General features: G+C 49.1%; 1 protein-coding gene across 14 annotated transcripts in view; it reads left to right on the top strand.

Annotated features, from left to right (window-relative positions):
• Positions 1–22,723, top strand: part of ANKRD17 (ankyrin repeat domain 17) — a 1,381,421-nt gene that overhangs the window by 1,023,841 nt on the left and 334,857 nt on the right. For all 14 annotated transcript variants that reach the window (XM_078676026.1, XM_078676025.1, XM_078676019.1 and 11 more), the window contains one exon: positions 22,136–22,574. In XM_078676026.1, the coding sequence (XP_078532152.1) occupies positions 22,136–22,574 (439 nt within the window). The remainder of the gene's footprint in view (positions 1–22,135; positions 22,575–22,723) is intronic.

Here is a 22,723-nt window from a genome sequence, read left to right as displayed (position 1 = left end):
CATTTCTGGTTTTAAAAACGAAGTTCAGTCCACTTTGTTAAACCAGCAGGTTAATCCTGACTACTTGTTTGGTCCAGATGTAGATTCAATACTGGACAAAATGAAAAAAGACACAGACGGCTAAGTCAATGGGAGCCCTACAGTCACAACAACATAGAGGCTCCTTTCGTCACTCAGGCTACAGAGGAGCTGCAAGAGGCAACTCATCACAGCAGACCACAAACTATAAAGGAAACACACAAACCACCTACAATAAAAACAATAGAGGTGGATACCGCGGCAATAATAACAAAGGCAGAGGACGAGGGAACAACACCACCAGATCCTCTGCAAACACAAAACAGTGACTCCTTAGCGCTACCCCCAGACCATATAACACCGGTCAGGGGACGTTTACAACAATTCCTACCAGTCTGGCAAAACATTACTACAGACAAGTGGGTAAGGCAAATTATCCAACATGGCTATTGCCTAGAGCTATCCTCCACACCACCCAACATACCTCCAAAACACCGGCCTATATCCGCAGAACACCTCAACTTATTGCAACAAGAAGTTATCAGCATGCTGCAAAAAGGGGCCATAGAACTAGTACCATTAGAACATCAAGGTACAGGAGTATATTCGCTATACTTCCTCATCCCCAAAAAGGACGGGTATCTCAGACCAATATTGGACCTCAGGCCCCTAAATCATTACATCTTATCCGAGCATTTTCATATGCTCACTCTACAACAAGTGTTACCACTGTTGCAGCAAGGAGACTTCCTCGCAACCTTGGACCTCAGAGACACATATTTCCATATCCCAATACATCCTGCTCACAGGAAGTATCTCAGGTTTACGCTACTAAATCAACATTACCAAGTCAAAGTGCTTCCATTTGGTGTAACAACAGCTCCAAGAGTGTTCACAGAATGCCTAGCGACAGTGGCTGCACATTTGAGAAGACAACATATTCACGTCTATCCGTACCTGGACGACTGGCTTATACAAGCAAAGTCAGCCCAGCAGTGTGCCAGCCACATGTCAAAAACAATTCACCTGCTGCACAGCCTAGGCTTCACCCTGAACTACCAAAAATCTCACCTTCAGCCATCCCATGTACAGCAGTACCTGGGAGCAACAGTAGATACTGTCACAGCAAAAGCATACCCGAACTCTGCAAGAATAAACAGTATGCAGATACTAATCCAAAAGTTCAAGTCCCAACACTCGCTCTCTGCCCGAATGTTTATGCAACTCAAAGGCATGATGGCCTCGTGCATCTTCATAGTCCCTCACGCCAGACTACACATGCGCCTGCTACAAGAGTGCTTAGCATGGCAGTGGAACCAGGCTCAAGGACAATTGAAAGACCTAGTGTTGGTGACCAGTCGTGCATACAACTCTCTGCATTGGTGGAATCCACAAAACCTTTGCAAGGGCCGACTGTTCCAGGAGCCTGTACCACAAATAGTGCTGACGACGGACGCATATCTCATAGGATGGGGAGCACATGTCCTTCACTACACAGTGCAGGGCCTATGGACAGCACAACAAAAGAAAATGCACATCAACTTGCTGGAAATGATGGCAATTTTTCTGGCAATGAAAGCGTTCAAAGTACATTTATGCAACAAAGCTGTGTTGATCCGGACGGACAACATGACCGCAATGTACTACATACAGAAACAGGGAGGAGCACACTCCCCACAGGTATCACATCTAGCACAAAGCATGTGGAAGTGGGCCATCCAAAGAAACATTTTTCTCATGGCGGAACACCTCCCAGGCAAAGACAACCAAGTAGCGGATCTGCTCAGCAGACACAGCCAACAGCTGCACGAGTGGGAGATTCATCCCACGGTGCTCCAACCATACTTCCAACAGTGGGGACAACCAGACATAGACCTGTTCGCCACAAAGAAAAACGCAAAATGCCGGTACTTTGCCGCCAGGTTTCCACATCCGCAGTCGCAGGGCAATGCGATATGGATGAACTGGTCAGGCAGATTTGCGTACGCTTTTCCCCCAGCACCGTTAATACCGCTAGTGGCACGCAAACTACGCCAGCATTCACTGACACTAATCCTGGTTGCTCCAACATGGGTGAGGCAACCATGGTACACAACGTTCCTAGAACTTTCCATGGTACCTCATCAAAGACTGCGGCTAACACCCACTTTACTCACTCAGAGCCATGGAGACATACAGCACCCAGATCCGCAACAGCTGAACCTTGCAATCTGGCTCCTGAAGTCTTAGAGTTTGGGTACCTAAACGTACCCCCTGACTGTATGAACATTATCAAGGAGGCAAGAAAACCTACAACCAGAGCTTGTTATGCCGCATAGTGGAAGCGTTTTGTCATTTACTGCAATAACAATGACGTAAACCCACTAGATGCTTCAACGCAAAATATCATTTGCTATCTTTTGCACCTACATCGTTGCAATCTAGCTTATTCATCTATAAGAATACACTTAGCTGCCATTGCAGCTTATCTTCAAAACAGGCAACATCTTTCGCTATTCAGAGTACCTGCGATTAAGGCATTCATGGAGGGACTCAAAAGAATAATCCCCCCAAAACACCCACCTTCACCTGTCTGGAACCTTAACATCGTTTTAACCAGACTAATGGGACCACCATTTGAGCCATTGCATTCCTGCGAATTACAATTTTTAACATGGAAAGAGGCTTTTCTAGTGGCAACTTAGAAGAGTTAGTGAGCAACAAGCCCTAACTATTCAGGAACCATTCATCCAAATACATGCAAATAGGGTAGTTCTTAGAACCAACCCTAAGTTCATGCCCAAGGTGGTATCCCATTTTCACATCAATCAAACAATAGAAGTGCCAGTGTTCTATCCAAATCCACAGTCAGTACCTGAAAGGGCTCTACACACACTAGATGTCAAAAGAGCACCTCTATACTACATTGATAGAACTAAGGATTTTCGAAAAACAAAACAGTTGTTTGTTGCCTTCTCACCACAACACAAAGGCAACCCCATTTCAAAATCTGGATTGGCCAGATGGATAGTTAAGTGCATCCAAATATGTTATCTAAAAGCAAAACGCACCTTAACAGTTCCCCCAAGAGCGCATTCTACACGCAAACTTGGGGCATCCATGGCTTTCCTAGGAAATATTCCTCTAGAGGAAATATGTAGAGCAGCCGCATGGTCTACCATACATACATTCACAAAACACTATTGTGTAGATGTACATTCCAAACAGCAAGCAGCTGTAGGACAGGCTGTTCTAAAAACACTTTTTCAGACTGCTGCAGCGGGCACAGGTAGCCACCGCTAAGGGAGAGACTGCTATACATTCTATGCACAGATATGAATTCAGCAGCCCACATGCCTCGAACGGAATATGCTACTTACCAGTATGCATCTGTTCTTGGCATGTAGGGCTGCTGACATTCATATCGCCCACCCTCCTCCCCGGTGCCTGTCGCAGCTGTAGCATTCATTATTAATTTCTTACTTTCTTGTATGGACATCCTTTACGGTACCATACTCCATCTCTGCCACAATGGCGAAAAACAATCTGAGGATGGAGAGGATGCCCATGCGCACTGTAGTCCGAGGGAGGAGCCACCTATCTTGTGATACTTCGAAGACTCTTCCAGGACAACAACGTGCAATCATCCGGACCCAACACTAGGCGGCGATCTATGCACAGATATGAATGTCAGCAGCCCTACATGCCAAGAACAGATGCATACTGGTAAGTAGCATATTCCTTTCTGATGTGCGCTCCCTTTGAGCCACTACACAACTGTCCTCTCCGTCTTCTTACTTTGAAGACTGCTTTCCTGGTTGCCATCACCTCTGCCAGGAGAGTGAGTGAGCTCCAGGCTCTTTCATGTTCACCCACTTTCCTTTCTGTCCATCCGGACAAGGTTGTGTTGCGTACTAAGCCATCTTTCCTGGCCAAGGTTGTCACGGCCTTTCATATCGGGCAGTCCATCACCTTGCCCACCTTCTTTCCGCCACCGCATCCCTCTAAAAAGGAAGAGCGGCTCCACAGTCTGGACCCAAAACGTGCGCTTTCATTCTATTTGGATCGCACTCGCCAGTTCCGGGTGGATGACCAACTCTTTGTTGGTTACGTGGGCGCTAAGAAGGGAAAAGCGGTGCACAAGCGGACCATCTCGCGGTGGATCATCGTGTGTATCCAGGCATGTTACTCCTTGGCTAAAAAGGAGCCCCCTGTTGGATTGCGGGCTCATTCCACCTGGGCCACGGCTACTACAACTGCCCTGGGCCGGGGAGTGCCCTTGCAGGACATTTGCCAGGCAGCTACGTGGGCCTCGCTACACACGTTTGCAAGACACTACTGCGTGGACAGTCCGGTCCGGAGGCATGGCTTCTTTGGCCGTTCCGTCCTCCAGGACTTTCTGGTGTGATTATTGGTTCGCAGACCCACCACCGGGGTTGGTATTGCTGGGGTATCTATTCTAAGGTAAGGAATCTATCACTAACGTGTCTCTTTCAGATGCACAAGTTACTACTTGTGTAACGATATATCTGTAAGAGACATTAGTTAGTGATAGAGTTCGAGGCATGTGGGCTGCTAAATTCATATCTTAGCATTAGATCGCCGCCTAGTGTTGGGCTCGGATGATCGCACATTGTTGTCCTGGCAGAGTCTTCGAAGTATCCTGAGATAGGTGGCTCCTCCCCTGGACTACAGTGCGCATGGGCATCGGCTCCATCCCCAGATTGTTTTTTTCCGCCATTGGGTTCGGATGTGGTCTCGACGTCTTTCTGTCGAAACCGAGAAAAACTAACTTTTAGCGGCCAAAAGGCCTCGATTTTTTTGCGTCGGTATTGTCTGCGCACGGTCTCGAGTCTTCCGTCTCTTGGAGCCGGAATAAGCGGAGTTTTCTTTCGCTCTCAGAACTTTGAGGCCTTCTCATCGCGACACGACTGCAAAACTTTTTGGACATGGAGCGGAGCCCGTTTAAGTACTGCCCGCTTTGTGGGTCCAAGTACCCACACATCGATCTACACCCCGTCTGTAACAAATGCCTTTCGCCTGACCACGACAACGGCAAGTGCAAGGCCTGTGCACAGTTCCGCTCCAAGAAGACTCTCAAGCTTCGGCGCGCGGTGCGCATGGAAGCAAGACAAGCAGCCCCGGATCCGGAAAACATCTTCGGCGACCAAGACGAAGAGGACCAGGGTCATCATCTTCAAATCTCCCCACCCGAGACGGAGGTCGAGGCGGATCCGGGAGACGACGAGGGAGTCGTGGGTCAAGGCCTTGAAAACGTCGACGAGGTAGGAGACGACGATGAGATTTATGGGGCCGCGGCAGATAGCTCGGGGGACGAGCTCTGCCCCGAAGGTTACGAGGATACCGACCGGGTCACGGGATCGCCTGTCGGCCTTACCCAAGACCCGTTGCCGCAAGCCACAGCCCCGCCTTCGGGCCCGGCCACGGACTTACTTGCTGAGCAGACTGTTTCGAAACCGAAACCATCGGGTTCGACAACATCTAAGATGGCCGACCCGAAAACGAAACCGAAACTTAGGGACTCGAGTGTCCCTAAGATGGCTGCCGTACCGGCGAAAACGACTGTGCCCGCTACCCCATCGACTCCGTCGACCTCCGGTCCGCAGAAGTCGAAGAAGTCCGTCGATTCCGATGCTGCAAAATCGAAAATGACGCCAGAGGAGGGGTCCTCTAAGAAAGATGGTCGGCACGGGTCAGCAGCTGCGCCGCCGTCCAAGCACGCCAAACTCGGCTCCAAGGAGGCTACGCAAGCACACGGATCGAAGACTGGCACGTCTGCGCCCCGATCCCAGGAATCGGAGTCGGTGAAGACGGGATCCGCGCCCAAAGCGCACAAGGCCCACAAAGACGTCGGATCCGAGGGAAAGATCAGAACATCCTCGTCGGCGCCAAAACAAACTGTGAGTGAGACGTCCCCCATAGCCGAATCACTGCAGAGAATCAGGGAGAAGGCCTCTGCTCCGTCGGCTCCGATACCATCGCCGCAGCCGCAAAAGGACAATCCAGCGAAGCCTTCTGGGAAACTTCTCTTTATTTTGCCGCCGAAGGAGGCGCCGAAAGCCTTTTCCACCAAATCGGCACCGAAACAGGTGATTTCTTCACCGGCTGGCCCGCTTCCACGTCGGGTACTCGAATCAGAGGATGATTCAGAGCATTTCATCGACGCTGACACAGGCAAACTGACCCTCTATAAGAGGAAAATCACTTCGGAGCCAGTGGACTCATATGTCATCCCACTGAAGAAAAAGAGGGTGCCCCTTGACGCTTCAGGCCTCACGGAACCAATCCAGCCTCCTCCGAGACGGAGCCCTACTCCCTCCCCAGAACACTCTGCGGGTGAGGGGTATGATGAGGACGAGCAGTACAATTTCCCTATCAATGAACCTGATGCACAACCGGATTCATATGATGACACTGGTGACCAGAACACCCAAGGTGTGGGGCAGGACCCGCAGCTTTTTAATGCACGTGCATTCCCAACTGAGGATTCAGCAGGTTTTCATGCACTACTCGAAAGAGCGGCAGCCAATCATGATGTGGACATGCATGCTGACCCGGTTGAGGAAGACTTCCTTTTCGACACGTTTTCAGTCTCTGAAAGGACAGTAAAGACAATGCCTATGCTTAAAGGAGTCCTCAAGCATGCTGGGGACATATTTAAGGAGCCTACAAGAGCGAGAGTGGTCAATCCACGTATTGAAAAAAAGTACAGACCTGCACCTGCAGACCCCGCATACATTCGGGGACAGTTGCCACTGGACTCTCTTGTGGTCGCCAATGCCAGGAAACGTGCCAACTCCCAGACGACGGATGAAGCTCCTCCCCCGGATAAGGAGTCCAAAGTGCTAGAGGCAGGGGGCAAAAGAGTAGCTGCACAGGCATCAAACTTTTGGCGCATTGCCAATACACAGGCACTCTTAGCGCGTTACGATAGGGCGCACTACGACACCCTAGAACAGATTATACAACACCTGCCTCCAAAGTTCCAAGAGGGCACCAAACTGCTTATTGAGGAAGGGAAGCTAATCTCAAACGCAGCCATCAAGTGTGCACTTGACGCAGCAGACACAGCTGCTAGAGCTATCAACACTAGCGTTATGCTGAGACGACAGGCGTGGCTCCGCATCTCAGGGTTTAAACCGGATATTCAGACAACCATTCTTAATCAGCCAGTCAATCCTGATAGTCTGTTTGGTCCAGATGTTGACACCACCCTAGAGAAAATAAAAAAAGACACAGAAACTGCTAAGTCCATGGGGGCCCTACAGTCACAACAGTTTCGTGGCAGCAATTTTCGTCGCTCAGGTGCACGTGGAGTCACCAGAGGACAAATGGGTCAACAATCCCAGTTCTCAAGAGGTGGAGCACAATCCTCGTTCACAAAACAGAACAAGGGAGGTTACAGAAATAACAGCAACAGAGGTCGCGGCAGAGGAAACAACAGCTCCCGCTCCTCTACTCCAAGCAAACAGTGACTCTCTGTCACTGCCCCCCGACCACTTAACACCTGTCGGGGGGAGACTGCAGCAGTTCCTGCCCGTCTGGAGAAACATCACCACAGACAGGTGGGTGCGACAACTAGTCCAGTATGGTTATTGCCTAGAGTTGAAGTCCACTCCACCCAACATCCCGCCAAGGCAAAGGCCTATGTCCGCAGAGCACTTGCTCTTATTGCAGCAGGAAGTAGTGGTGATGCTGCAAAAGGGAGCAATCGAGCTCGTGCCGGTGGGAGAGGAAGGCACAGGGGTGTATTCCCTGTACTTCCTTATTCCAAAGAAGGACGGATCTCTCAGACCCATTCTAGATCTACGTCCCCTCAACCTGTACATACTATCAGAACATTTCCACATGCTTACACTGCAACAGATTCTTCCCTTGCTAAACCAAGGGGACTTCTTAGCAACCTTAGATCTCAAGGATGCTTATTTCCACATTCCACTACACCCGTCCCACAGGAAATACCTCAGGTTCACTATTCAAGGCAAGCATTACCAGTTCAAGGTCCTACCCTTCGGAGTCACCACAGCCCCAAGGGTGTTTACCAAGTGTCTGGCGACAGTAGCAGCGCACCTCAGGAGGCAGAACATCCATGTCTACCCCTACCTAGACGACTGGCTCGTGCAAGCCAAGTCGGAACAACAGTGCGCCGCAGACATGTCGACTACAATTCATCTTCTTCACAATCTGGGTTTCTCGCTGAACTACCCAAAGTCGCATCTACAACCAGCACATGTCCGGCAGTTCCTAGGTGCGACGATCAACACCCTGACGGCCATGGCTCAGCCAAACCAAGTCAGGATAGACAGCATGCAGTCTCTGATCCAAAAGTTCAGACCACAACACTCGCTTCCAGCGAGAGTGTTTATGCAGTTGATAGGCATGATGGCCTCCTGCATCTTCATAGTCCCTCACGCACGGTTACATATGCGCCCGCTCCAGGAGTGCTTAGCGAATCAGTGGACACAGGCTCAGGGGCAATTGACAGACCTAGTGTTGGTTACCAGTCGGGCATACGACTCTCTGCATTGGTGGACTCCACACAACCTTTGCAAGGGCCGACTGTTCCAAGAGCCTGTGCCGCAGATTGTCCTGACAACGGACGCATCTCTCCAGGGATGGGGAGCTCATCTGCTCACTTACACAGTGCAGGGACTATGGACGACGCAGCAACAGAAGATGCACATCAACTATCTGGAACTGATGGCAATCTTCATGGCGCTCAAGTCCTTCATTGTACATCTGTGCAACAAGGTAGTGTTAGTCCGGACGGACAACATGACTGCGATGTACTACATTCAAAAGCAGGGAGGCACCCACTCGCCACAGCTGTCTCATCTGGCTCAGAGCATGTGGAAGTGGGCCATTCAGAGGAACATTTTCCTCATGGCAGAACACCTCCCAGGAAAGGACAATCAGATGGCGGATCTGCTCAGCAGGTACAGCCATCAAATGCACGAGTGGGAGATACACCCATCTGTCCTCCACCCGTACTTCCAGCAGTGGGGTCATCCGGAGATACACCTGTTTGCCACAAAAGAAAACGCAAAATGCCAACACTTTGCCGCCAGGTTCCCTCACCCACAGTCGCAGGGGAATGCGATATGGATGAACTGGTCAGGCAAATTTGCGTACGCTTTTCCGCCAGCCCCTCTAATACCGCTGGTCGCAAGAAAGCTAAGGCAGCACGCGATGACTCTCATCCTAGTTGCTCCAACGTGGGCGCGCCAGACTTGGTACACCACGTTCCTCGAACTCTCAGTGGTGCCGCATCAAAGACTGCGCCTCACGCCCAGTCTTTTGACGCAGAACCATGGAGAAATTCAGCATCCAGATCCGCAACAGCTCAACCTGGCGATCTGGCTCCTGAAGTCCTAGAGTTTGGATACCTTAACCTACCTCCGGAATGCATGAACATCATCAAGGAGGCAAGGAAGCCAACTACCAGAGCATGCTATGCTGCAAAGTGGAAGCGTTTTGTCATTTACTGTACAGCCAATGACATCAACCCGCTAGATGCATCTATCCCCAACATCATTTGCTATCTGTTGCATCTTTACAAGTGCAATCTAGCGTACACTTCCATTCGGATACATCTATCCGCCATAGCGGCTTATCTTCAAAACAGGCAGCATCTCTCTGTCTTCAGAGTGCCCGCCATTAAAGCCTTCCTTGAAGGTCTGAAACGAGTCATTCCCCCAAGAACACCGCCAGCTCCGGTGTGGAACCTCAATGTCGTTCTCACCAGACTGATGGGACCACCATTTGAGCCACTGCACTCGTGTGAACTCCAGTTCCTTACGTGGAAAGTAGCTTTCCTTGTAGCTATTACGTCTCTGAGGCGTGTCAGTGAGCTGCAGGCGCTCACAATCCAAGAGCCATTCATTCAAATTCATCCAAATAGGGTAGTGCTACGCACTAACCCCAAATTCCTTCCGAAGGTGGTGTCACAGTTTCATCTCAACCAAACTATTGACTTACCAGCATTCTTTCAAAACCCGCAAACGGTGGCGGAAAGAATGCTCCATACCTTAGATGTACGGAGGGCGTTGATGTACTACATAGACAGAACACAACCCTTTAGAAAAACAAAACAACTTTTTGTTGCCTTCGCACCACAACACAAAGGCAACCCGATTTCCAAAGCAGGGATAGCCAGATGGATTGTTAAGTGCATCCAGATATGTTATCAAAAGGCCAAGCGCACTTTAACAATACCCCCAAGAGCGCACTCCACACGCAAACTGGGGGCATCCATGGCTTTCCTAGGGAACATTCCTTTAGAGGATATTTGCAGAGCAGCCACGTGGGTTACACCACATACCTTTACAAAACACTACTGTGTTGATGTGCATTCCAAGCAGCAAGCTGCTGTAGGACAGGCTGTTCTGAAGACACTTTTTCAGGTTTCTGCAGCTGGCACGGGCAACCGCCGCTGATGGAGGGACTGCTATGTATTCTATGCTAAGATATGAATTTAGCAGCCCACATGCCTCGAACTGAATATGCTACTTACCAGTGTGCATCTGTTCTTGGCATGTAAAGCTGCTAACATTCATATCGCCCGCCCTCCTCCCCGGTGCCTGTCGCAGCTGCAGATATACTATTGTATTTATTCATTAGCATGGACATCCTTTACACTTTTCACTCCATCTTCTGCCACAATGGCGAAAAACAATCTGGGGATGGAGCCGATGCCCATGCGCACTGTAGTCCAGGGGAGGAGCCACCTATCTCAGGATACTTCGAAGACTCTGCCAGGACAACAATGTGCGATCATCCGAGCCCAACACTAGGCGGCGATCTAATGCTAAGATATGAATGTTAGCAGCCCTACATGCCAAGAACAGATGCACACTGGTAAGTAGCATATTCATTCCTTACCGACTCACCCATCCTCCCCGTTCTGCGAACCGATCTCTAGGGTGAAGGTCATCCCCTTTCAGGGCCCTAGTTTCAATGGCACCAGTGTTGGTTTCTAACATGGCTCAGTGCTTCTGGCGCGGAAAAGCTGTGTCTAAGAACTGACGTCAGCACGCGGAGGCGGCGTCTAAGTACGCCGATGGACGCGGAGCCGCAGACAACGCCTACCGACGCGCAAGGGTACTGCTATGCAAAAAGTTTCCGGATCCAGTCTGACGCCTGGGGATATACTAAGGTAAGGAATCTATCACTAACTAATGTCTCTTACAGATATATCGTTACACAAGTAGTAACTTGTGCTTCCAGGTCGGTCGGCGAGGCCTGCAAAGGTGCAAGAGTTTTTTTGCTGCCATGGCCCGACTCTTTGGGCCGTCTGGTCCCCGCCGGTGCGCCTTCGGGCCTGACTGAAGGTCCTGCCCTTCTGACGCCGGTGGTTCCGACCCCGGCGCCGCTGTCTTCTCCGGTACCGCAGGACCTCACTGGATCCGGGCTCAGATCCCAGGTGACACCGGTTGACCTCATCACGCCTCAACCGGTGTCGACCCCACCTCCGGCACCACCTCTGACGTCGTCCGGTACCACCGTTTATGTTGTCCCTGGTTTCACCCGTGAACTGGACGCTGCGCCGGAACGGTGTCGATCGACGCCGTATCAGACGCCGATAGGGCCTTTCTACCCCTACGTCCTACTTATTTTCAGCCTGTTTCAGACTTCGGAGGAAGGGGAACACTGGGAGGGGTCTGAGAATCCTCTCGCACAACAGTGTGGTGTTGACCCGGACTGGGCAGAGGATTAGGGGGATGCCAGTGGTCTAGTCACCTCGCCTGACCTTGGCATGCTGTCTCCTCCTTCCGTGCCTCTGGAGGAGAGAGCAAGTTACGCAGTGGTGTTGCGTAGGGCAGCCGAGGATCTCCACCTCGGACTTCATGCCTGGCTGAGAGCAACTGGCTTTTCGGGGGATGTCCAGAACACCTTGATGGACATGCCCTTTGATGGCATTCGCCTTTTTGGCAACAAAGCAGATAGTGCGCTTTAAGGACTCGCGGGCTACGGTCAAGTCCTTAGGCCTTTCAGCTTCTTCTGCTTTCTGCTTTTTGCTCCTTTCGTGACCACAGAAGGGGTACCACAACACGTTCATTCCAGAGCCACAGCCCGGCGCAGCAACAACTACAGCGCAGGCGTGGGAACCGCTGAGGCGGTTCTTGGGTCCAGCGGGCAGGTCAGTCCACCTCCACCCCGCAGCATCCACTTCAAAGCCTTTCTAGTCCGACCTTTCAGGCCCATCAAACGCCAGTGGGCGGCAGAATACGCCATCATCTCCCCCACTGGCTCGACATCATTTTGGACAAGTGGGTGCTGCAGATAGGTCGAAGGGAGTACTCCCTCCCCTTCGAGACTTCCTCTCCAGCCATGCCACCTCTGTACCACCGCATGTCGGAGGACCATCTTGTGCTTCTTCAGCAGCAAGTCACGGCCCTCTTGGCCAAGGGGACCATTGAGCGCATTCCTGGGCCAGAAGTTAATCTTGGTTGCTATTCCCACTACTTTCAGGTCCCCAAGAAGGACAAGGGCCTGCGTCCTATCTTGGACCTCCGGGACGTCAAAAGCTTCGTCCGGAAGGAGAAGTTCAAGATGTTGACGCTTGCTCAGGTCTGGTCTGCTCTCGACCCTGGAGACTGGATGGTAGTGTAGGACTTGCAGGACGCTTATTCCCACATCCCCATCCTGCCGGCCCACCAACGTTACCTGCGGTTCACGGTTGGCCACAATCATTTTCAGTTTACCGTGCTCCCCTTCGGCCCCTTGGGTGTTCATGAAAGTGATGGCGGTGGGCGCAGCTCATCTGCGCAGATCAGGGGTTCCGGGGTTCCAGTCTTCCCCTATCTCGGCGACTGGTTGTTGAATGCGGGCTCGCCCCAGGCAGTCGTCTCCCACCTCCAGACTACGGCCGACCTCCTGCGTTTGCTGGGGTTTTCCATCAACGTGCTGAAGTCGCACGTGATTCTCTTTTGGGAGTGGTTCTGAACTCGGCGCAGTTTCCGGTTTATCCTCCCGAGCAGCGAGTCTGGGATATTCAGGCTGTAATTCCGATCTTTCAGCCTCTATCCCGGATTTTGTTCAGGATGCTTCGGCTACTGGGCCTGATGGCCTCCTGCATCCTGCTGGTTGATCACGCCAGATGGCATATGCGGGCTATTCAGTGGGACCTGAAGTTCCAGTGGGCATAGCATCAGCGCAACCTGTCCGAGCACGTCCAGATCTCGGAGGGCACTGCACGACGATCCCAGTGGTGGCTCACGAATCGCGATTGGGTCAATGGCAGATCCCTCTCCCTTCCCCAACCCGACACACAGTTGTGACGGACGCATCCCTTCTGGGATGGGGCGACCACATGGGAGAGGCAGAGATCGGAGGCCTCTGGTCTCGGGCAGAGTCCCAACTCCATATCAACCTTCTGGAGCTTTGGGCGATCCGACTTGCACTGAAGGCATTCCTTCCCTCTGTCATGGGGAGAGTAGTGCAGGCGTTCAGACAACACCACCGCCATGTGGTACTGCAACAAACAGAGCGGGGTGGGGTCGTGGACCCTATGTCAAGAGGCTCTGTGCCTCTGGACATGGATGGAACATTAGGGCATTTCCCTGGTGGTTCAACACCTGGCAGGTTCTTTGAACGCCAGGGCGGACCAACTCAGCCCCCGGTGCATGATGGATCACGAATGGCGTTTGAACTCTGATGTGGCGCGAGGTCTCTTTCAGCAGTGGGGAGAGCCTTGGTTAGAACTTTTCGCCACCGAAGAGAATGCGCAATGTACTCAGTTCTGCGCACAGGAATTTCCAAGGCAGCACTCGCTAGGCAAAGCTTTTCGTGGGGGGTGGAGTTGTGGTCTACTATACGCCTTTCCGCCTATACCACTTCTACCCAGAGTGCTGAAAATCAAGCGCGACCGGGCCAAAGTCATTCTTTTGGCTCCGGACTGGGCTCGAAGAGTATGGTATCCCGAGCTGCTCAGCATGGCGATCGATCTCCCGCTCCGACTGCCTGTTCGGGAGGACAATCTGTCGCAGCAGCTGGTGAGGGTCCTCCACCCGAACCTGTCAAGCCTCCACCTTCTTGTGTGGAGATTGAGCGGCAGCAGTTGACGTTTTTTGACCTGCCTCCCGAAGTTTGTGATGTCATCTTGGCAGCCATGCGTCCCTCCACTAAAATGGTATACCCCTACAGTTGAAATAAATTTGTGGCATGGTGCACAGCAAAGGCTGTGGATCCCCTTTCATCTCTGGGCACTATCAACGGCTATCTCTCGGCCATTTCAGCCTTTTTACGGCTTCCAGATCAGCCTTCCCTTTTCAAGTCCCCTGTTGTAAATAGATTCTTAAAAGGCTTTGCTCATCTTTTCCCTCCTGTTCCTTTCATAATGCCTCAGTGGGACTTGAACCTCGTTCTAACCTATCTGATGTGTGCTCCCTTTGAGCCACTTCACAACTTTCCTCTTCGTCTTCTCACTTTAAAGCCTGCTTTCTTGGTGGCCATCACCTCTGCCAGAAGAGTGAGTGAGGCCCAGGCTCTTTCTTCTAAGCCTCCATGTCTCTCATTCCATCCGGACAAAGTTGTTCTGCGGACTCGTCCATCTTTTCTGCCAAAGGTTGTCACTGCCTTTCATATCGGGCAGACCTTCACTTTGCCCACCTTCTTTCCTCCACTGCATCCCTCAAAAGAGGAGAGGCTCCACCGTCTGGACCCAAAACGTGCTCTGTATTTCCATCTGAACCGCGCACAGTTCCTGGTGGATGATCAGCTCTTTGTTGGCTACGTGGGCGCCAAGAAAGGTCGGACTGTGCACAAGTGGACCATCTCTCGTGGGTCGTTCTGTGCATTAAGGCTTGTTATTCTTTAGCTAAAAAAGAGCCTCCGGAGGGGCTACGCGCCCATTCTATCAGGGCGACGCCAGCCACTACTGCTTTGGGACGGGGAGTTCCCTTGCATGACATCTGTCAGGCAACTACGTGGGCTTCGCTGCACACGTTTACCTAGCATTACTGCCTGGACAGCCAAGTCCGGAGAGACGGCTTCTTTGGCCTTTCTGTTCTCCAGGACTTTCTGGTGTGATCTTGGTACCAGACCTACCACCGGGGTTGGTATTGCTGGGATGTCTATTCTAAGGTAAACAATCAATCACTACGTGTTTCTTTCAGATGCACAAGTTACTTACCTTTGTTAATGATATATCTGTAAGAAACATTAGTAGTGATAGATTTCTTACCGCCCCACCCATCCTCCCTGTTCTGTGAACAGATTTCTAGGGTTGTCATACCTTTCAGGGCCCTAGTTTCATGGCACCAGTGGTCAGTTTCTTGCATGGCTTTGCGTTCCTGACGCGGAAAGTAGTGTACAGAACGGACGTCCGCGCGCGTGGGTGCATCTAAGTGGCTCTAGCGATGTCATCCCGGCGCCAACGATGTACGCGGAGCCCCACGACGACGCCTACCGACGCGTAGGAGTCCTGCTGACTAAAAACTTTCCGGATCCAGTCTGACGCCTGGGAGTAATTCTAAGGTAAGGAATCTATCCCTACTAATGTTTCCTACAGATATATCGTTACCGAAGGTAAGTAACTTGTGCTTCCACTGAAATATCTAAACCCTGGTTCAATGAGAACCTGATTTCTGACTAAGCTAAAATTAGCAGAAAGAATCTGAAGAGCTGTACCCTCTATTGAACACCTAAAGCACCTTATATCAGTGAAGGATACATACAACAGGAGAATCTTTAAGGCAAAGGCTGATTTCTTTAGAACACAGCTGAACCAAGCCAAAAATCGACCCAAGGAACTATTTGAAATAGTCAAACAACAATCGCTCAACACACCAACCCAGCCAGAACAAGGAGAGATCACTACCCTTAGCTATGAGGAACTGGACAAATTCTTCGTATAGAAAACAAATACTATTGAATATGGCCTACAATCTGTAGGAAGGTGGATACCTGACTATGGTTACCCCAGATTTTTTGCCTTGTGTTTAGCTGTTTTTCGACTTAGTTGGCCTGCGATCCTGCTAATCAGGGCCCCAGGCTATCTGCTCTCTCTATAAAATGGACTCCATGTACCTTAGGTACATAACTAATTGGATATTGGGACACCTTATGAGCCCCTGTATAGTGTACTATAGGTACCCAGGGCATAGGTGCACCCAAGGCCTACCAGGGGCTGCAGCATATCTTTTGCCACCCCTGGCTGGCCATCCAAACTGACACAACTGGCTGATCACTCAGCTGGGGCAAGGTTGTGTAATCACCCCTTGCTTAGATATAGTATTCCTATGTCTAACCTTATATCTGTGCACACCTATCCGTCTTGACCTATGTTTATGAGCATTCACCGACTCTGTTAACTAAATACCTCACCTCACCTCACGATCTATCCAGTACCAATAGCATGCTCACATTTGATTTCTTTTTTTAAACTCTGTCCACCTGCTGTAGTATTCGCATGTTTATATTTCTTCACTCGGGATCGACGTTACTGTTTGTGCACGTTTTTGACCAGTGATGTCACACACTGTGTTCCTAAGGGAAACACGCACTTTTTTCTTTTCACGCACGCTTGTAAGATGAGCCTTTTCCTGAGCCCCCCTCTAATACGATGTTTATCTCCTCATAGATCCCCTGATGAAGGGACGTTATGTCCCGAAATGCATTGGGATTAATTACGGGACTTACCATGGCTTGAAACCCATATGTTGATACCAATGATATGTCTACGGTTGTGTATATGAAGTTTAAATATACTCCCATCAAGATACAATTGGAATAAAATATATCCTGCTTTAAACTGGAGTAACGTCTGATACTTACGAGGCTAAGGCCCATTGGTGCTCCTCAAGATTCAGCGTGGGATTTCCTACGCCCCTCAAGATATTGTAACCTTATATCTGGACACATATGCACCTATAAGTCACTCCTATGGCAGGCCTTAACAATCCTTGAGGCAGAGTACTTGATTTTATGTGAGATGGTGCTCTAGCATGAGCTGAGCCTGTCTGCAGCTTTCGGAACCATGTCCTTATAGCTGTTCTAGGATATTGTCATACCATATACTCTTAAGTGCATTATAATCCTCGCGTTTATTGCTAACTTTGGTTTGGCTTTATCAAAACATGTTGTGTGCTTTGGAATACTACCCCCTCGCCAGTTCTAGCAACAGGGGTAGCATCCCACCCTTCTAGAGGGAAAAGACATGTTACTTCCATTAATCCCGGTTAAAGTTAACCAGAGCCTCAGCATCACAAAATGGATGCTGCTGCCACAGACACAAGTCTGACCTCCTGCTGCTGGGAGTCCTTCCAGCGAGGGAGGCTTGGACAATAGGTTTCCTGTCACAGGGAGGTGCTAGCACTACCCCAGACAGGAGATAGTGGATTGGGGCAGGGAGGGCTGAACGAAATGAGACACTGCCTGGGGCACACAAGGTGTCCCATGCATAGGCCAGTTCAAACCGGTGCTGGGGCACTCTAGCCCCAGCTTGGGCGCGAAACTGGACAAAGGGAAAGGGGTGTAACCACCCCCTTCCTGGGTCCCACCCATAGGAGGGACCTAGCAGGTAATCCAGCCCCTTGATTTGGAATAAAGGTAGGAGCTGTGTCCTTAGACTTTAGATAATCCTGACTGAAACTCTGATACGAAACTCTGGACCCTTCGACATCCTACTCGACGTAGAAGACTGAAGAATCTCCCTTGTGGTCAAGGAGTGACCACCCTGTGCAACCAGGCACCATCAAGCGCTCAACGGTTTGCTTTATCGTTGCTCCCGCCGGAGCTCGAACAACAGAGCCTGAGAAGAACCGGACTTCCAGACATCCAACAGCCCGATCCACAGCCACAGCAAAGCTGAGACCCGTGGAGGCGACGAGAGACGTGGTACCGGACATCTTGGAAAGCCAATGCCTCTTGGCACACTTTCACGCCCTTCACTGAAAATGACATCTATAACATTCTTCTAGCGATTAATCCATCCAACCACTTAAGTGATCCACTACCACCTTCAATCTTCAAAAAGATAAAAACTTCTGTTCTCCCCTTATCGTCAAAGATTGCAAATGCCTCTTTTGGACAAGGTGCTAAACCTCACTGCCTAAAAATAGGGCAGGTAACACCCATCCTAAAAAAAAATTCAACACTCTGCTCAGATCTCAACAACTACCGCCCTATATCCAACAACCCCACTTTGGCAAAAATGCTAGAAAAATACGCGCAAATCCAACTCTGATACAACACAGAGAACTTCAAACTTCTGGTTCAATACCAATCCGGCTTTCGTCACAGACGCAGCACAGAATCTGCACTCACTCACATCATGGACGATATATTAAAACTGCTAGATCATAATGAATCATGTCTTTTTATACTTCTTGACTTATCACCTGCTTTAGACACGGTTAAACACGACAGACCACTGTCCCTACTGGAACGAAGGATGGGTCTATCAGGACCCGTGCTACAGTGCTTTACCTCATTCCTACACAACAGAACCCAAAGAATCAAGATGAAGCAATCCCTCTATCAACCAACCATGGTCACCCTAACTGTTCCACAGGGGTCTGCACTATCAGCCATTCTTTTCAACTTATTCAGGGAACTTCTTGCAAACGCATTGAACTCTGTGAACATTCTTTATCACATATATGCAGATGACAATTTATATGAAAATCTCCTCCCCAGAAGACTTCATCTCCCCACATCACAGATTCCGCTAAATCCTTGGGAATTGCCTTTGCAAACACTTGAATATTCAAGTTCATATCAGTAATGCCACCAAAGGAGCTAATCACCAGATGAGTATCCTAAGGAAACTTAAACCCTTCAGGACAACTTAAAGATGGCGATCCAAGCTGTAGTGATGCCCAGATTGGACTACGGAAGCACCACTCTATGCGGACTTCTGAAATACAAGCTTCACTTAACGCTGCTGCCAGACTGGTCTCCGGAACAAAAAGACTTTACCACATATCCCCGGCCCTAAAAGCACTGAACAGGCTCCCTTATGAGGCAAGAATACAGCTAAAAATCGGCTGCATGACTCCTAAAGCTTTTCATCTCAAAACCCCCAGTTATTTGGCACAAAAGCTAGAGCTATCAGGGGGCTGAAGATCGTCACGAAGCAAAGCTCTCTAATATTGAAACCAGAGACCTTCGACAAAAAGAGAATGTGCTGCAGAGCCTTCTCTGGTATTGCACCGAAGATATGAAACTCCTTGCCACCAGATGTCCGCAGAATCTCTTCCTCCTTTAAAAAAGTGAAAAAGCTGCACACCCTAAGACTATAACCCATGCTTTTTTGATCACACTATGTTCTCTTATCTTCTCTCCTGCCTATTTTGTTGTTTGACTGTATGTCTAACACTGATGATCCGCCATAGTTATCATTTTGCTATGTTCCATTCACATATGTGACTAGTTTTTACCTCTTCAACTATATCCTGTATCCATCTAATGTAAAGTGCTCTGATCCCCGCTAGGGTCCTTTTTCACGCTAGAAAAAACTTTATAAATGAATAAATTAATGAATATGTGCCTGCTTCAAGAGTGCCTCTTGAGCCAGTGTTCCCAAGCAAAGGGTCACTTGAAAGATCTAATGTTAGTAAGGGCCAGCAGCCATCACTTTCTGCTGTGATTGAACAGCAACAACCTGTTGCAGGGCAGGCCCTTCGCAGACCCTATCCTGTAGGCTACCATCACAACAGTGGCATGCCTAGCCGGTTTTTGGGGGCACACCTAAATAGCATGCTGGTTCAAGGTATGTGGCCACCTCATCTATAGCTTTTCTTCTACCACTTGGAGCTGTTAGTCATTCAGATAACTCTCAAAGCGTTTCTCCTTCAAATTCAAGGCAAAGTAAGTCGGGTACGTCCCAATAGTATGATGGCTGTGTTCTATTTGCTGAAGCAGGGAAGCACTCCACTCCCCTGTCGGCCCTAGCCCAACAAATTTGGTGCTAGGCCATCCATCACCGGGTTCCTCTCCTGGCAGATTATCTACCGGGAGTGGGCAAGGATTTCACAGATCTGCTTGCAAGGCACAGCAGTAAGTCCAAGAATGGGAACTTCACCCACAAGTCCTGTTTCCATACTTCCACAGATGGGGTTCCCCAGACACAGACATTTTTGCCACAGCAGGGAACGCAAAATGCCGAAACTTTGCAGCACGTTTCGTCACCCACCCGCAGTTTATGGAAAATACCCTGCTGATAATTTGGTCCAGGATCGTTGCCTATGCTTTTCCCCCTCTCCCACTGATCCCAAACGTGGTCAGGAAGCTGAGACAAACGTTCCTCACACTCATTGTGGTGGCTCTACCATGGGCCAGACCATGATGGCTCGTCCTGCCTGAGATGTCCCCCATAAGAATCTAAACAGCAGGCTGAACTTTCTCACTCAAGACCACGGCAAGCCAGATACCCAAACCCCAAGCAGCTCCACCTAGTGATTGGTTCCTTAAGTGTTCGAGTTTGGTTACCTTGGAATGCTACAGGAGTGCATGGACGTACTCAAAGAAGCCTGCATGCCCACCACATGCACCTGCTACATTCTTAAGTGGAAAAGGTTTGTGCCCTACAACAATAACTTACTAAATCCCTACAGTGCAGGATATTAATTGTAATCTACAACTTCAGAAATATGCATTGGTTCATACATAAATAAGGAAACACCTAGTTGCTATTGCCACAATCATTCAGAACAGAGAGCACTCTTCTATCTTCAAAATCCCGGTTATCAAAACCTTTATGGAGGGCCTTAAGCAGGTGATCCTAACTAGAGTACTTCCTGGCCCTGTCTGGAATCTGAACATTGTGCTCACCAGACTAATAGGGCAACCATTCTAGCCCCTGCATGTATGCCCCCTGCAGTTACTCTCTTGGAACGTTGCCTTCCTCATCGCAGTCACTTCCGTTAGACAAATCAGTGAATGGCAGGCTGTCGCTTTTCAAGAGCCCTTTTTCCAAATTCACAAAGACAAAGTGGCTCTCGGAACCAATCCTAGGTTTTTGTCCAAGGTTGTATCTTCGTTCCACCATAAGCAGTCAATTGATTTCCTAGTCTTCTTTCCACACCCTGACTCTGTAGCTGAAAAAGCACTTCAAGCACTTGTTGTCAAGCGTGCTCATATGTATTACTTTGACAGACCCAAATCTTTCCGCATGATGCAAGCTGTTTGTAGCTTTCTCCTAGTCTCATAAAGGCCATGCCATTTCGAAGGCAGGTTCATTGTTAAATGTATTCAGTCCTACTATGCTAAAGCTAAAAGAACTGTACCTTCTCGTCTTAGGCTCTACTCCGCCCACAAGCAGATGCTACTATGGCTTTCCTGGGGAACATACCCATAGCAAACTTATGTAGAGCTGCCACGTAGTCCACTTCACTTTACGAAACATTGTGGACATCCTATTGAGAACAAGCCAGAGTTGGTCAAGCTTTCATCAGGTCTGCATTTCAAACCTCGACACCATCCACTGGCTAGCCATCGCTTAGAGGAGCACTGCTTTACAGTCTATGCACAGCATATTTCGATTCAGCCACACGTGCTACGAGCAGAATGTCACTTACCCTGTAAGCATCTGTTTGTGGTATGTATTGTTGTGGAGTGAATGCACCCCCCTGCCTTCCTTGGAAGCCAGTGGTTGGTACAGATATCTTTCTTTTTACAGTGATTCCTTCTACTAGCATGGTTACTATTCTTCTTGTAAATACTTCATACTTGCTCTCACCTGTTTGGCAAAACATATTCAGCAATGGAATCTGCGCATTTGCGTTCAGAGGAGTCACAAAGATCTTCGAAGAAAAACAACTTGCAATGTCTGCGTCTAACACTAGATGGCAGGAGTATGCACAACCTGTTAATCTACAGCACTGATCGCACAAATCCGAAGCTTTTAGGGTAAGTACAATGTTCCTACTTACTTGAAGACTCCTCAGTCTATTGCTTTTGATTTTTGAGCTGCCAACCTAAAATGTGAATCTTGTTTGATTAATGTCTGAGTAACAATATTCTATAGCAACATATTATGGAAGAAGTACATTGGTTGAAAATGTATCATTTACCTATTTGCTGATTGTACAACAAAGCTGTTAAAGCACAAATTGTTTTAAATCTTCAAAGTATCTGCCTTTCTCAGTTAATTAGTGATTTATTTTTTAAACAGATGATCTACCCATTGTAACTGAGCCTCCTAGCGCGACAACCACCACCACGATAGGCCTCAGTGCAACATGGACGACTCTGGCAGGTTCTCATGGGAAAAGGAATAACGCAATAACCACGAACGGCTCCAAAAGAAAAAGTAGAAAGAACAAACTCACCCCAGATAATGTTCAGATTATATTTGAAGATCAACTTCCCATTGCATACGGCCAGCAGCAGAAAATTAACGGAGAGTCTAAGAGCAGCAGTACTAGTGAAAGTGGTGACAGTGATAACATGAGGATTTCAAGCTGTAGTGATGAAAGCAGCAACAGCAGCAATAAAAGTGACCATTGTTCTTCCACAGCAATCACACATTTGCAAAGCACCAAAAAACAGCCATGTGTTCATGTCACATCTCCAAAAATTGAAAGGAGACTGGTTTCAAGTAAATCATTAAAGTAAGTTCCTGATGCGTTTCAATGCAAACATTGTTTTGATTTGCTTCATGTGTACTTTTTTATACTTTATGAACTTATCATACATTATGTATTGCTGTATCGTAAAATGATTAATGTAATTGTTACCTTGTTTTGCTTAGTTGTGCTGT

This window comes from Lissotriton helveticus, chromosome 2_1 (genome assembly GCF_964261635.1).
Source record: "Lissotriton helveticus chromosome 2_1, aLisHel1.1, whole genome shotgun sequence".
Classification (NCBI taxonomy): domain Eukaryota; kingdom Metazoa; phylum Chordata; class Amphibia; order Caudata; family Salamandridae; genus Lissotriton; species Lissotriton helveticus.
This window is presented reverse-complemented; position numbering and strand designations above follow the sequence as displayed.